We start from the raw sequence: 15,995 nt of genomic DNA, 5'->3' as shown, positions 1-15,995 counted from the left end.
TATAACTGCTAAATGCAGACAGATTTTTCCCCCAAACACCAAAAGGGCATCTGACCTATGGATAATCTCTTTCCTCAGCATCAAGTTTCTACCTCCCCTTCTACTCAGGTGCCAGAAAGGCTTTTTAAATAAATCACATTTTTTAAATGATTTTATTCTGAAAATATGGCAAAATCGTTTTCAGTCTGACTTTAAAAAAACAAACCTCCCTTGGGCAGAGACCGACCTGGAGAATTTCTGGCTTTAAGGTGAGCATTTGACAAAGTTTATAAAAAATGGAAAGATTAAAGGAGATCCCTTCAGCAACCTTTACTGGAGGTGTTGCAACATACTCTGACTATAAGAGATATGTTGGTCCAGGTCCATGACTGGGAGTTTGGCAGCTCCACTGCTGACTTGCTGTGTAATTTTGGGCAAGTCACTTCATTCAACTCTGACTGCCTCAGTTTCTCTTTGAGGAGGCTGATACTGACCTTTCTGTAAAGCTTTCCTAGATTTGTAGATGAAAAGCTATTATACAAGAACTAAAAGTCAACTCCTTTAAGGCCATGGGCCTTGGTGAGGAAAGCAGAGCAACTAAATGAATTTCTGTGCCACACTGCTCTGATGCATAATATTTGGTGCAAAAATATTTGTGAAAACTTTTCGTAAAGTGAAAAACATCCCATTTCTCAAACTAATTAACTCTTTACAATGTCCCCACAAACTTGCCTTCTAGCCAAAGATCACACGTGCAAAATTTCCCATTGATCAGTTTCATTTTGTCTGAGTGGTAGAGACTCTTATAATGGAAAAAGAGTTTTTCCAGTGATTGCACATGTGCATCCTGTTCTTGGTGTATGTGCACACAGCACATGGCCATCAGAAACTTTTTTTTTAACCTGTAGGGCAGCTTGAGCACCCTCTGCTCCAACACATTAGTGTGTGCAGGTATAAAGGGCAGAGCTGCCCCTATCCTCCCTCAATTCCTTCTTACTGCCAGTGACAGTTGTTGGAGCCCCTGTTCATTGCCAGAATGGTTTTCTCTGTGCCCTGGTCACTGGGCTTCAATCAGTGCGCTTCTTGCTCAAAGCCTATGCCATTGAGCGACCCATACAATAGTTGTCTTAAGTGCCTGTGCGAAGCATACATGAAAGAACAGGAATTCAAACCTAGAATGAAAAAGCATAGGGAGATGGCGTTCAGACCACCATCGGAGCTGCCCCAGTCCAGTTTGGTGCTGAGAGCTGCAGCTTCAGTGAGAAGCATGCCTCGAACATTGTCAGAGTCCTGGCACTGATCATCTTCACACATGCCGAAGAAGAAATAAATCTTCCAAAGAGGCTCCGACCAGGAAAAGATCTCCACCCTCTAAGTCTGGTAGGAGAACGAGTTGAATCGAGTGCATTTGAAATCTAAGCACTCCCCCTCCAAGTCAGTGCCTAAGTCGGCACACTTGGCTCCAGTACCTTTGAGCCCACCCACCCACCAACTTCAGTGGCACCGCAGCAAGGTACAGTCTCCATGCTGGCTACCGTGGAGGGATTCACAGTGGCAAAGAATTTGCACTGCCTTTTGGTGCTGATGCTGCTGGCGGTGCAGGAGTTGGATCCCCCAGCACCAGCACTGCAACTTGCAGGGTTACGCCAGGTGCTTAATTCCCAAACAATCAGCCCAGTAGTACTGTCTAAGGGGAAGCCAGCAATAATGGTGACACTTCGTCCATCACCAGGTTCTCGGTGCTGGTCCCCAGCACCAACTGAAGCAGCCCCTCCGTGGTCAGAGGAAGGGGAAACTTTGTCATCAGACTCAGAGGTTGGATCTTACATCTCACAATCCCAGAGCAGAACCCACCAGTCCCCTCTGAAATGCTCTCTCTCTGCCTACCATTGTGACCCCATGATGGGAGCTACCATGGGAATTGTGTCAGGAGGTCACTGGGGTCCAGCCTCATATCAGTGGCTTTTTGGAACCTCTGGGATTTCCTCCATAGCTTCTAGATCCTCCCCTCATCATGCCTACTCCGTGCCCTCATCTAGGGAGGTGGTGTCCTCACACTGAGCTGCTCCATCTTCAATGTCCAGTACCAGGCCTCCTGGTACTGAGCATCAAGAAGAGGCACTGGAAGCAGAGGAACAGTCTGTGGAAGAAATTCAACGCCCTCCAGTCTTGGCTTCCTCCTCGTGCTCTCTGGACGAGGCAGTTTCCTCGGAGGCAACTTCACCCCTCCTGGTGACTTTCAGGCTTATCCGGAATCATTAGAGGGTGGCTTCAGACTTGGGCATTCATGTTTGAAAAGGTCAGGGAGTCCTCACGTCTGACATTTTATTAGGGATACATCCCTCTAGGGTAGCACTGCTAGTTAATGAGGCAATACTAGATTCTATGAAAGCTCTGTGGCAGACCCTTCATTGCCTCCCAGCTCAAAGCAAGCAGAGAGAAAGTCCTATGTGCCGTTCCAAGACTTTGAATATCTTTACTCCCACCCACCTTCAGGGTCATTAGTCGTTACAGTAGCTAATGAGTGTGCGTAACAGGGCATCTGGCTGTGTCCTGTCGTTCCCCTCCCCCCACCCCCAAAATCAAAGGACACAAAGAGATTGGACTTTTTTGGAGGAAGATTTATTCAACTGGGGTATTGCAGATTTGAATTGCCAACCAACAGGCTCTGCTGGGGTGGTATGATTTTAATTTCTGGGGCTTCATGGAGAGGTTCAAAGAACTGCTTCCTGAGAACGCTAGGCAGGAATTCTCTTCCTTGGTGAATGAGGGCAGGCTCTTAGTGAGAACATTGCTGCACACTGGACTGGACGCAGCATTCTCAGCATCTAGAACCATGGCTTCTTCGGTTGCTATGTGGGAGATCCCTTTTGGTTACAGTCTTCTGGTCTTCCCTGCAAAGTCCAGAATACTATTCAAGACATGACTTTTGAGACGACGACTCTGTTCTCAGACCAGGTGGACAGCAAGCTCCAAGGCTAAAGGACCACCTTAAAGATCCTAGGGTTGTACACTCCTGCTCCAGTCAAAAAGCACTGTTGACCTTAGCAGATGCACCTCTGGCAGGACCTGTCAAAAAAAGGCCAGGGGTCATAGGTGCAGGCCTCCCCATCCTGTTGCTTTGGCTCCAGCTCCAGGCCCTTCAAGACATCCAGAAAGTGCCAAACCGTCATTTTGGTGGACCTGTCATGGTCACCATACCAGTCTCCATCTCTCCAGATCCAAATTTCCCCACATTTGCAAACACTCTGTCCCACTTCCTTGGTGCTTGGTCCCAAATTACTTCGGACCAGTGTGTCTTGAGCACTGCGGAGGTGGTCTGTACCTTCCAGTTTGTTTCAATTCCTCCGTCCCCGTCCCTCTCCAGGGACCACTCTCACAAGGAACTCTTCCAGGATGTACAATCTCCTTCCGTGGGGGTCTTAGAGGAGTTCCATAGTGTCTCAGAGGGGTGGGGTTTTATTCCCTCTATTTTTCTAATAGCAAAGGGATGGGGAGCAGTTTCTCAGACCAATTTTAGTTCTGCGTCAACTTAACAATTTCTTTAAAATGATGGTGTTGCATGGTTACCTTAGCTTCTATTGTCCCCACAATTCAGGGAGGAGATTAGTATGCTGCCCTCAGCTTTAAAGATGTCTGCTTTCATGTGGCAGTCAACCAAGCTCATGGGAAGTTCCTCAGATTTCTGGTAAATCAAAATCATTACCAGTTCACTGTACTACCATATGGCCTGTCACCAGCTCCCTGAGTCTTTACAAAAGGTATGGCAGTAGTAGCTGCATTCCTCAAAAAATTGGGAGTTCAAGTTTAACCCTACCTGGATGACTGGCTTGTCAAGGGCTGATCTAGACTTCAGGTACAGTGCAGTGTATAGCTCATCCAGTCAATATTCAGTGCTCTGGGACTGCTAGTCAATGCTGGCAAGTCTCTCCTCTCCCTGGTCCAGTTTTATAGGGGCTGTACTGGACTCTACTCAAGACCGAGTTTTTCTTCCAGACTAAAGGTTTCAGGCAATTTGATCAATTGTTATAGATGTGGAAGCTCAGCCAGTCACAACAGTATGAAATCATTTGAGGCTCTTGAGGCGTATGGCCTCCTGCATTTCCTTGGTTCAATATGCCAAACTGCTCCCTAGAATTCTACAGGGTGGGCTGATGTCAGTCTTTTTGCTGAGCTGTCATCTAGACTCAGTGGTGAGGGTGCCTTCCTATGTCCTCACCTCCCTATATTGGTGGATAAGTTCCCTTTGCTGGCCCACAACAGACACTCATGTTAGTGATGGACACATATGCCCTTGGCTGGGGAGGCCAATCAGGGTTCTCTATAGACTCATGGTTTATGGTCCCCAGAGGACTTACCTTTACACATCAGCATCAGAGAGCTGAAAGCTGACAGACTGGCATACCAAGTTTTTCTGCCACCTATCAAGGGAAACAGCCTGTTAGTCCTCACAGACAACACAGCGGCAGTGTTCTACCTCAACACGCAGGAAGGAGCCTGCTGTTCTCTACTCGGTCAAGAGTCAGCTCTGCTTTGGGAGCTCTGCATTGCCAACATGATAGATATAGAAGCTTCTTGCCTCTTGGGGGTCCAAAATAATTTAGCAGACTGCCTGGGTTAATCATTTACAAGTTACCACAAGTGATCTCTTCATCCAGATATGGCAGATACATCTTCCATCACGGTGGGTTTCTCTAGCTAGATCTAGTTGCATCAAGAACCAGCAGAAGAAGTCAACAGTTCTGTTCTCTACAGGATCACAGCCCGGTTCCCTGACAGACATGTTTTTGCTGCAGTGGTCAGGCAGGCTTCTCTGTGCTTTTCCCCCCCAATCCTGCATATTCATGTGGTATTACTAAAGATAAGACAAGATAGGACCAGGCCAGATTCTAACTTATATCCCCAGTGTGAGACTCCCAACACTGGTTCTCCACTCTCTTGGCATTGTCAGTGAATCCTCCAATCTCGCTTCCACTAGACTTGGACCCAATCTCCCATGATCACAGTTACCTATTCCACCTGAGCCTACAATCCATTCATTTAACTGTATGGATGCTCCTGGCTAGATATTAGAGAGCGGTCTTGCTTGAAAGATATAAGAGATCCTGATAAATAGTAAGTGGTATTTTACAGGAGCTACTTACCTCTCTAAGTGGAGACCTTTTTGCATCTTGTCTCACCAGTATGTGATACCACTGTCCCGTTCTTTGGTTCAACATATTCTGGACTAATTGTACCTGAAACACGAGCTGTTGGCCGTTAGTTTGATCAAAGTACACGTGGCAGCTGTTTCAACATTCGACCCAAGGGTGGATAATTGCTGTATTTTCTTTAATGACATATCCATAAGATTTTTGAAAGGCCTAATCAAATTAGATCCTCAGGTGCAAGACCCTGTTCTTCTGTGAGATCTAAACTTAGTGTTATCAAGCCTTATTGGTCCCTTGTTTGAGCGTTTAGCTACTTGCTGTCTGCTGCATCTATCAACAAAGGTGGCATTTTTGGTTGCCATCACCTTGGCCAGAAGAGTAGGAGAGCTCTGTTGCCTTAATGTCTGGGTCTCTCTATACTATATCCTTTAAGGACAAGGTTTACCTGTGTCCTCATTCGAGGTTCATCCCAAAGGTAGTGTCATCCTTCCATATCAGCTAGCCAATTTATTTGCCTGCGTTTTACCTGAAGCCATATTAGAGCAGGGAAAAGGAGTGTTTATATACCCTGTATGTCACGAGAACCCTGGCAGGCAAACCTGATGGCTTTTTTGATTGCATTACAAAATTATTTCCAAATGGGAATGCAGTGAATGTTGCTATTTAGATTTGATACTGTGACAATATTCATTGATTTTTTTAAGGTCTAAAGGGACTGTTGTGATCGTAGAGTCAGACCTCCTGCATCAGATCCAATAACTTAGTATAAACTGGAACAGATCTGTTAGAAAGATATCTAAGGCCGGATTTTCAAAACGGCACTAAGCACACCTAAAAATCTGTCCTCCAGTCATGACTTAGACTCCAAATGGCAGAGTATCTACCACATACTTTTGTAAATTGTTTCAATGGTAAAATACCCTCACTGTTGAAAATTTGTCTTATTTCCAGTTTGAATTTTTCTGACTACTTCTTCTGGCCTGGGATCTCATTATGCACTTATTTGCTACTTTAAAGGGTCCTCTACTATTGGATATTTTCTCCCCCATATAGTTACTTAGAGACAGTGATCAAATCACCTCTTTGCCTAAGCTTTGAAATAAGCTAATACATTGGACTCCTTCAGTCTCTCAGGCAAACAGGTTTTCCAAACCGTGAATCATTCTTATAGAATCATAGACTGTCAGGGTTGGAAGGGACCTCAGGAGGTCATCTAGTCCAGCCCCCTGCTCAAATCAGGACCAATTCCCAACTAAATCATCTCAGCCAGGGCATTGTCAAGCCTGACCTTAAAAACCTTCTAACGAAGGAGATTCCACCACCTCCCTAGGTAACCTATTCCAGTACTTCACCACTCTGAGTGAAAAAGTGTTTCCTAATATCCAGCCTAAACCTCCCCCACTGCAACTTGAGACCATTACTCCTTGTTCTGTCATCTGCTACCACTGAGAACAGTCTAGATCCATCCTCTTTGGAACCCCCTTTCAGGTAGTTGAAAGCAGCTATCAAATCCCCCCTCATTCTTCTCTTCTGCAGACGAAAGAATCCCAGTTCCCTCAGCCTCTCCTCATAAGTCATGTGCTCTGGCCCCCTAAACATTTTTGTTGCCCTCCACTGGACTCTTTCCAATTTTTCCACATCCTTCTTGTAGTGTGGGGCCCAAAACTGGACACAGAACTCCAGATAAGGCCTCACCAATGTCGAATAGAGGGGAATGATCACGTCCCTCGATCTGCTGGCAATACCCCTACTTATACAGCCCAAAATGCCGTTAGCCTTCTTGGCAACAAGGGCGCGCTGTTGACTCATATCCAGCTTCTCGTCCACTGTAACCCCTAGGTCCTTTTCTGCAGAACTGCTGCCTAGCCATTCAGTCCCTAGTCTGTAGCAGTGAATGGGATTCTTCCGTCCTAAGTGCAGGTCTCTGCACTTGTCCTTGTTGAACCTCATCAGATTTCTTTTGGCCCAATCCTCTAATTTGTCTAGGTCCCTCTGTGTCCTATCCCTACCCTCCAGTGTATCTACCACTCCTCCTAGTTTAGTGTCATCTGCAAACTTGCTGAGAGTGCAGTCCAAGCCATCCTCCAGATCATTAATGAAGATAATGAACAAAACCAGTCTTCTCTGAGCCCTGTCCAGTTTTTTCAACATCATTTTTGAAGTGTGAATGCCATGATATGACATATTCCAGTAACAGTCTCACCAACGCTGTATGGAGGTAATATTACTCCTACCCAGTATTCAGCACATCTGCCTGATAACTTGTACAGCTTCTAGTCACATTAGCCCTCCTAGCCACAGCATTGCATTGGGAGGTTGTGTTCAACTGGATGTTCTTTTCAGCATCTGTGTTCAAGGATGTGGTGAGCCATCCTGTAAGTATGAGTTAAAATTCACCCAAAATTTCACATGCTGTATCTAAGTCCAGGGTTGAAAGTCTTTGGAAAGTTTGTGACAAATTGGATAAAACATTTGGGTTAATAAATGAGCTTTTGGTTCTTGGAAATCATTCGAATGCTTCTTTTGGATCTTCACATCTTCAAAACAGTTTAATGTTAACATTCAAAACGTTTTCCGCTCTGTTGGTCCTGGAGGAGAACACTGATGCCTATGATTGTTTGAGGAGATATTTAATGACGCACTCAAGTAGCGTGTGAGTTAGATAGCCGAGTGCGGTGTCAGTGCATTATTTGGATGCATACCTTATACTAAGATCCAGAAAAAAGGTTGGATGAGAAGCAGGGGAAGATGAATGTGGGAATGACTGAAAAAAGGAGTTAATGAATGGTGGGGGAGGAAGGAGCTCTGAGCAGTGGTAGGTATCTGCACCAGGGAGGTGGGACTTCAGCAACTGGAACAAGGGCATGGCTGGATAGGGTCTGTGGAGGTGTCAGGTAAGTGTCGGATAAATGCTTTTCTGCATTGCATATACTAATCAAACTGATGCATATTTCATAACCGTCACATGGCCCCAATGTGAATAGCCTGTGTGTGTGTATGTGTGAGGGTGGGGGGGATGGATGGATGGGGTAGACACAAACACATGGAGGGGAAGGGATCTTCTTGGGGAGAGGGAAAAGCCACATCTGAATTTGAGGGGATGTCTGAGAAGAATGGGTTCTAATTCCTGCTGACTTACAGTATCTACTGGGATTCCTGTCACCAAGCAATTCTTAAACATTTTTTAATACTTAAGGAAATTCCCAGACAAAAAAGTCATCAATCTGAAGTGAAAGTTGGAATAATCTTTGGATTAGTGAAAAATCCTTTAGGTGGCCTTTTAATTTTCTCAAACATTAGCCTAGATGTTCCAAGTGCACATTCCATGGGCATGTTTCATTTTGCTAAAAACCCCACAAAATATTGAAAAGTCTACAAATGAATAGTTAAGGTCACAACATACGTTACTGTGCCCCTGTAGTGGCACCCAGAAGAGTAGCCAGAGACTTAGACAGTCTTACCTTTCCATTGCAGCAGCAATCATTAAAACTTTTAGACGCTATTAGACAAATGGTGTCTTGGAGCCATGTGCAGTCCTTGGAAAAAAAACTTTCTTTATCAATTACTGATAAATAGCAGACAGAGGTCAATCATTTCCCCCTGTTTAAAGAGCCCATGTGCCACCAGATATACATATAACCATAGTGCTAATGTGTCCAAACTCCTAGAGCAATATAATGAAATATGGCAGGGCTACGGAAACAAATAGAAGTGTTGAGGTGATGAAGTATCATGTTTGGTATTCAAGGCACATGTGAAACCAGTTATAAAAGCATTCTCTGTACTTCTCATTTTCAACATTCTACTCAAACTGTACAAGTACAATACCTTCTCCAAAGAGGGGGCAGAGTTAAGGTGGTGGTGATCTTAACTGCTTTTGCAGCCATTCCAGCACTTCCTGCTCAGCTTTTATTGTGAAGTGGACCCTTATCCAGGAAATCCCAGGTTTTCTGTCCTTTTTTCACCCCCCAACAAATAAATAATAGATGAACAAAGTTTTTTGTCTGGGAATTTTTATTTCTGTTCCCATCATACCTATCTGCTTATGCCCTTTCTAGGGTGCTGTCTTGTCTCCCATTTCTCATCCCTTCACCAAGCTAAGTGGATTTAGCTCTGACTCTCCCAAGAACTTGACCAGCCTGGTCCCTGGAGTGTGTCTGTGGCTCTTCTCTGATCTCCCCCAATCTGTCGCTCTTTTTCTGAGATTGAGGAGCCCACAGCTGAGCACAGTATCCCAGGTGGGGTCTCCCCAGAGACACAGAGGGACATTAAGCCTCTGGTAGTGAGGACCCCACCCTGTTAATTTTGGTACATGTTGGGGCCTGCCCCATATGACACTCTCTCTTCCCCTCATCCCGGTCCCAGGTGCCGGATGTGTTCGCTGACGTTCTATTCCAAGTCGGAGATGCAGATCCACTCCAAGTCTCATACGGAGACAAAGCCACACAAGTGTCCTCACTGCTCCAAGAGCTTTGCCAACAGCTCCTACCTGGCCCAGCACATTCGCATCCACTCAGGGGCCAAGCCCTACACGTGCAGCTACTGCCAGAAGGCCTTCCGCCAGCTCTCCCACCTGCAGCAGCACACACGGTAAGGGTGGAGAAGGCTGGGGCCTTGCTCACTGCATGTTGCCGTCATCCCAGCATGCTGCAAACACACTAGGCTGGGGTAGGTTTCAGGAAAAAACGAGGAGTCCTTGTGGCACCTTCGAGACTAACAGATTTATTTGGGCATAAGCTTTCGTGGGCTAGAACCCACTTCATCGGATGCATGCAGTGAAAAATACAGGAGCAGGTGACGGGGGCAGTCACTGTGTCCCATAGGCTGGGTATCTCCTACACACACCAGTTCTGTAGTGGTGCTCCCAAACACGTGGGGACTGTTGCCACAGTGAAGGTCAGGACAGCCTGTTCTTGGGGCATCTGAAGAGAGGTGATACTTGCTGTGAATCCTAGCCTGACATTACCAGTGGGAGTCTTGAGTCGGTATAGGGCGGTTCACTTCCCCCTCACCTCCAACACAGCTCTGCCTGTACCACCACCTGTCTTGCCACCCCTCTGCTATTCCAGTCCTGGGCTTCCCACACACAGCTCTGCCAATGCCCCTCAGTCTAGACTGTCCAGCTCCTCTCTCTGGCTCCCTGGTGCAGACAGGCCTTGGTTTCGTACACCCTGGGGGCGTGTGGGTTCAGTCCACGTCTGGAGTTCCTATGTAGCCAGGTAGCGTGGTGCTGTCCCACCCCCTTTGTGCCCTCATTCCATCCACACTAGCCAGATGGTGGTCGTGTCCAACTGCTGCTGCTCCTCCTCCTCTTCGGCAGGATCCACTCCAAGCTTCACACAGCGATTGTCAAGCCGCACAAGTGTCCTCACTGCTCCAAGAGCTTCGCCAACACGTCCTACCTGGCCCAGCACCTCCGCATCCACTCGGGGGCCAAGCCCTACACCTGCCGCTACTGCCAGAAGGCCTTCCGCCAGCTCTCCCACCTGCAGCAGCACACACGGTAAGGGCCACAAGAGGCTGGGGCCTGGCCCTGGCCCCGCCGCCCCCCCACCGCCAGCATGCACCTGTGGAGTACGCGCGCCGAGCATGCAGGGGGGCGGGCAGGGGATGATGCGGCAGGCTGCACCCCCAGGAGGACGCGGCCCACCAGAGAGAGGATGGAGTGGAGGCTGCGCAGGAGACACTGACCACGTCAGGGCAGAGGTTGGCACATTCTGGCCTTGGGAGATCCTTGGTCTTGCACCGTGGGGGGCACAGAGAGAGAGACATTGGTCATGAGGGATCCCAGCCTGGCACTATGGGGGTTGGGCACTGAGACTGAGTGTGTGGAAGCTTTCCCTGGCATTGCAGGGGGTGCAGAGACACAGATATCACCCTGAGAGGCAGAGATTTTGTGTGCGCCCTGAGGAGGAGCATGTCTCCTGGCACTGTATGGGCAGAGATGCACCTTAGTCATGTGGACGCTATGCTAGGGACAGAGAACCTGGACATACAGCCACTTCTCCCAGCACTGCTACAGATACCAAGCTGGCCTGTCACTCCTGTTCTGTCATCCTCTGTACCCAGCCTGATCCTGTATAATCTCCCCAGTTTCTCTTCTAGCTGGGCAGAGGAGCAGAGCAGAGCCCCCTTGTCTCAGTGAGGTTAGAATAGTGTCTGCGGGTAGCATCGCACCCATTCCTGCTTGAGTGGCTATGGGATCTTGTCAGGGCATCAGGCCATGGGGATCCATTTTGACTTCTTGTTCACTGCTTCCTATTTGTGTCTTCCTCCCTGACAGCATCCACACCGGGGACCGACCCTACAAATGTGCCCACCCAGGCTGTGAAAAGGCTTTCACCCAGCTCTCCAACCTGCAGGTAAGGGTGTGAGCTTACCCCAAGCCCCAGTGTGGGGAGCACACGGGGCTCTAGCGGAGGAGAGCAGGGAAATCCAGGGAGGCTGCTCCAGGTGTGGTGGAGTTGCAGCAGAGGAGACTTGCAGCATTGCCACCCCCCAAAAAAGCCCTATAATAGATTTTGAAAAATGTTGGGTTCTTTTCATTTGCTGTCTGGCTTTTGAGGTCACATGTTCAACCTTTTCTTCCCTATGATACTCTGGAGCTGGGGCTCTCAGGAAAAATCAGATATCCTGAAACGTGTGGTAAAGTCACAAGAGCTGGTAGCACTGCCCTTGCCCCCATGGCGTGGAGGGAAAAGAGAAGAGCTGGGGGACCAGAGGGATCAGAGACGTCACGGTTCATGGGCTGGACTGTTGGCTTCTTTAGTGCCCTGGAAGAGGGGGTGAGCAACATGTTAAGGGAGGTCATAGGCGACCCTAAATGGGGAGGAGCTGTAAATAACAAGGAGGGCCAGGAATAAAGGGGCTGTGGAGGAGGAGTTCGGTGTATAGGGTTAAAGTGAGTCAGGCAGTGGTGAGAGCCTAGGAGAGCAATGTGGGATATAAGAAAGGAGTTGAGAGGAAGGGGATGGGGGTAGGGAAGGACAGAGGAGTGGGGCAGGAGTGGAGCCTGCTGATGGTTGGGAAATTCCCCTCTTCAAATACAGCCAATGAACCAGCAGGAGGGAGACTGGGATGGTGGGGGACAAGAACTGAGAGCTCCTCCCCAAGGAACGAGCCCAGAGCCCAATCACTTGGGATACTGGGAATAAGGAGGCCTGTGGCCTGAGAAGTAGGAGGTCATGAGGGGCCATCTTCAGCTCTAACATCCAATTCCCCTCCCCTCACTCTCTCTCCCTCCTTCCTCCACCCCTCTGCAGTCCCACAGGCGGCAGCACAACAAAGACAAACCGTTCAAGTGCCACAATTGCCACCGCGCGTACACAGATGCTGCCTCGCTGGAAGTTCACCTGGCTACGCACACAGTGAAGCACGCCAAGGTCTATACCTGCTCCATCTGCAGCCGGGCCTACACCTCAGTGAGTATCGCTGAAGGCAGGGCAGGCATGGAAGTACTCCCCCGGTGGGCAGAGGTTTAGTCCTCATCCCCGAGGAGGTGCTGGGTGGGAGAGGTCTTGAGATCTGTCCCCAGTGGATCACTGATGCCTGCTTTCCCAGGAGCTCGCTCTCACCCTGATTCCTTCCCCCCCACAGGAGACATACCTGATGAAGCACATGCGGAAACACAACATCCCTGACCCACAGCAGCAAGTGGCACAGGCTCAAGTTCAGGCCTCCCAACAGCAGCACTTCCAGCCGCAGGGTGGTGGGGCAGCGGGGGGCCCTTCTGGAGACACTAACCCCGCCAACCCTCCATCCCATTGCTCATTTGACCTGACCCCTTACAAGACTTCAGAGCACCACAAGAACATCTGCCTCACTGTCAGCACCAGCACCATCCAGGTGGAGCATCTTTCCAGCTCCTAAGAGCGACTTTGACCTAGGGAGCAGAAAACCTCTCGTGCATAGCCTATGCCCAGGGGCAATGCTTGTGCAATGGCCCCTCCTTGTGCAACAGCCTCTGGCCTCTCCTTGTGCAACAGCCTCTCCTGGCAGTGTACCCTGTTAATGGCAGCCCCTGGAGTGATAGCCTGTCTCCACAGGCATCTTATGCAACAGCCTGCTCCAAAGAGGGGATACTCTCACCTGCAAGAGCCCCTTTCCTGTGCTGGGAGCCAGCTCCTCACACATGAGCCCCTGAGTTCACACACACAAGAAAGGCCTCATTTTTGCCTCCTGTATAATTTTAAAACGTGTCTTGAAGGCTGGTGGAGGGGGCACCCTCTGGGCCACACATGGCGGGATGGGATGGAAAGAGGCTGTTTTTGTGCAGAGGGGCTTGAACGTATGCTGGCAGCAGGGCATTGACGGTTCTGACAAGGTTCACTGTGTGGGTTCTTTTTAGGATTTTCTAATGTGGCTAAAGGAAAACATTAATTCCCCTCTCCTACTTGTGGAAGTGAGGAGGGGTCAGTTCTCCAGCCCCAGGCTAGGATAATTCCCCTGTTCCCTGGGTGAAAGGGAGAACTCTTGGGGACAGGGGAGGTGATGCGTATTCCCTGGCTTTGACATTGCCTAAGCTGTTGGAGGATGTGGGAGGGCTGCAATTTCTCTTCTCCCCTACTGGAGAACACGGGCAGGGTCTGTGTCTGGTCCAGCTGCCCTGTCTGCCACCCAGCTGTAGGAGAGAGACCACCCCACAGAGATCCAGGGGAGTGGGTCCCAGGTCACTGCTGGGCCTGCCCTTTGTGGATAATGCAATAGTAGCTCAGTCTCCATCTCCCCCCAAAAGAGTCTGCAGGCAGCATCAGGAAACCAAAAAAGCAGTGGGAGGATAAGAGACTGCCACAGTGCTCATTGCCCACCCCTCCCATGTCCCCTTCCCAGGAACGAAGGGCAGGGGTTCTGACCCTCACCCTTCCTCTGCTCAGTTCAGCAGTCTGGCTTCTGGTTCCCAAAGCAGGAGGCGAAACAGACCAGCCTCTTCAAAGAGGCAGGAAAAGGCTAATTCCTCCTGCTCGTGTCTCACCATGGGCATTCTTCCAGGCTCCCTCTTGCCAAGACGGGCTGGACTCACATGGTAATGGTGGCCTCTTTTAGAAACAGGACCAGATGGATTCCCCAGAATGTGGACAATTGAGGGAAGGGAACAGACACCCCAACAAGGAGAGACCAAACCAATGAGAAGGGGGAGCCGCCAAGAATAAACTGAAAGCCCCTTGAATTTATTAAAAAAAAAATCTATTTCCTACCCCTGGCCCGCTCTGTTCTTGCTGTAACTGTTTCTATCTCTGTGTTTATAAAATGCATTATCCAGGCAAATTTTTATTTTCAATCTTTGTGGCCTTCCCCCCCCCGCCCCCCTTTCCTCTTTCTCTTTTTGTCTTTGAGTTATTTTCAACGTCCCCTTTTTTTGGTCCATATGGTTTCTGGATTATCATGTAATTATTTGTCTGGCTTTTAATTGGATCATGAAGGCTGGCTCAGAAGAAAGAGAACAAGGAAGTAAGAGAAAAATTATTTATTGATATTAAACCCAAAACCCCCAAGATCCCAAGCTTCTGTATAAACTACTGCGAGAGGGTGGGTGTTTTACAACATTGTATAGAAAGAAATTGGTGTAAAAGGCTTACTGGGGCACGGAGGTGCTGGTGTGAGCATGAACATCTTTCTGCCCCTATGCACAAGGTAAGCGAGCAAGAATTGTGTGTTCCTGCCTGTGTGCACCAGTGTATCTATGTGAGCAGCTGTATAAATGTGCATCTCTACCTTTGAGTGTGAACAGTTTTGACAGAGAGGAACATACTCCTCCCTCTGTGTGCTGGGCATGAGTGGGCTGAAGTTGTGAGCGTTACGTCCTTATGCTCCTATGCATGCATTGCTGCAAATGGCTGTGGGATTGTATCATCAAAGTTTAGGCCAGAAGGGACTATTAGATCATCTGGTCTGATCTGTATATTGCAGACCATTACATTTAACCAGTTACCCCTCTGTGGAGCTCAATCACTTTTGTGTTTGGCTAAAGTCTATCTTCCAGAGAGGCATCCATGCTTGATTTGAAGAGGTAGAGAATCCACCACTTCCCTTGGTAGTTTGTTCCACTAGTTACCCTCACTGTTAAAAATTGTGCCTAAGTTCTAACTTAAATTAGTCTAGCTTCAGGCTCTAGCCAGCAGTTCTTGCTAGATTAAAGACCTCTTTAGTACCCAATATTTTCTCCCCATGAAGATACTTTGATACTGAAATCAAGTCACTTCTCAGTCTTCTGTCTGAGAAGATAAACAGATGGAGCTCTTTAAGTCTGTTACCGTAAAGTATTCTCCACAGCCCTGAAATCACTTTTGTGGCTCTTCTCTATGCTCTGTCCAGTTTCTCGACATCCTTGAAATATGGACTTCAAAACTGGATGCAGTATTCTGGTATCAGTCTGACTAATACCGTGTACAGGGGTAAAATCACCCTCTTACTTCTGCTCAGTACTCCCCTGTTTATATATCTAAGGATCTTATTGGTCCTTTTTGCATCACTGGGAGTTGCTTGTCTATTGTGACACCTAAATCCCTTTCAGTGCCCCTGCTTTCCAGAATACAGTCTGTAGGTGTGAGCAATCATTCCTTGTTCCTATATGTATAACTTTGCATTTGGGTGTATTAAAACACATTTTGTTTGAATGGGCCCAGCTTACTAAGCAATTCAGATTGCTCTGTAGAACTGCTCTGGCCTCATTCTGCCAATCTTTGTGTCATCAACAAATTGTGCAAACAGTGATTTTTATATTTCCAGATCACTGCTGAAAATCTGGCCTAGTAGCAATCCCTGTGGAACCCCTCTAGAAACACTTCTCTTCAGTGATAATTTTCCACTGCCAACTATTTGAGATCTGTCAGCCAGTTTAACATGTGCTCTAGTGATATTATATAGTGC

At 48.1% G+C, this 15,995-nt stretch overlaps 1 protein-coding gene across 15 annotated transcripts in view; it reads left to right on the top strand.

The window, feature by feature from the left end:
- ZNF384 (zinc finger protein 384) overlaps window positions 1–14,839 on the top strand; it is a 36,129-nt gene extending 21,290 nt beyond the window's left edge. For 13 of the 15 annotated variants that reach the window (XM_039542026.1, XM_039541999.1, XM_039541975.1 and 10 more), the window contains 5 exons: window positions 9,495–9,719; window positions 10,450–10,632; window positions 11,413–11,491; window positions 12,392–12,550; window positions 12,726–14,839. In XM_039542026.1, coding sequence (XP_039397960.1) covers window positions 9,495–9,719; window positions 10,450–10,632; window positions 11,413–11,491; window positions 12,392–12,550; window positions 12,726–12,998 — 919 coding nt within the window. In that variant the 3' untranslated portion in view covers window positions 12,999–14,839. The remainder of the gene's footprint in view (window positions 1–9,494; window positions 9,720–10,449; window positions 10,633–11,412; window positions 11,492–12,391; window positions 12,551–12,725) is intronic. The other 2 variants (XM_039542046.1, XM_039542049.1) reach the window with 1 other exon arrangement.
- Window positions 14,840–15,995: the final 1,156 nt, after the last annotated feature.

The sequence above is a fragment of the Mauremys reevesii genome, linkage group 1 (genome assembly GCF_016161935.1).
Source record: "Mauremys reevesii isolate NIE-2019 linkage group 1, ASM1616193v1, whole genome shotgun sequence".
NCBI classification, from domain to species: Eukaryota; Metazoa; Chordata; order Testudines; family Geoemydidae; genus Mauremys; species Mauremys reevesii.
The sequence above is the reverse complement of the archived record's forward strand: the minus strand, read 5'-3'. Positions and strand labels throughout refer to the sequence as shown.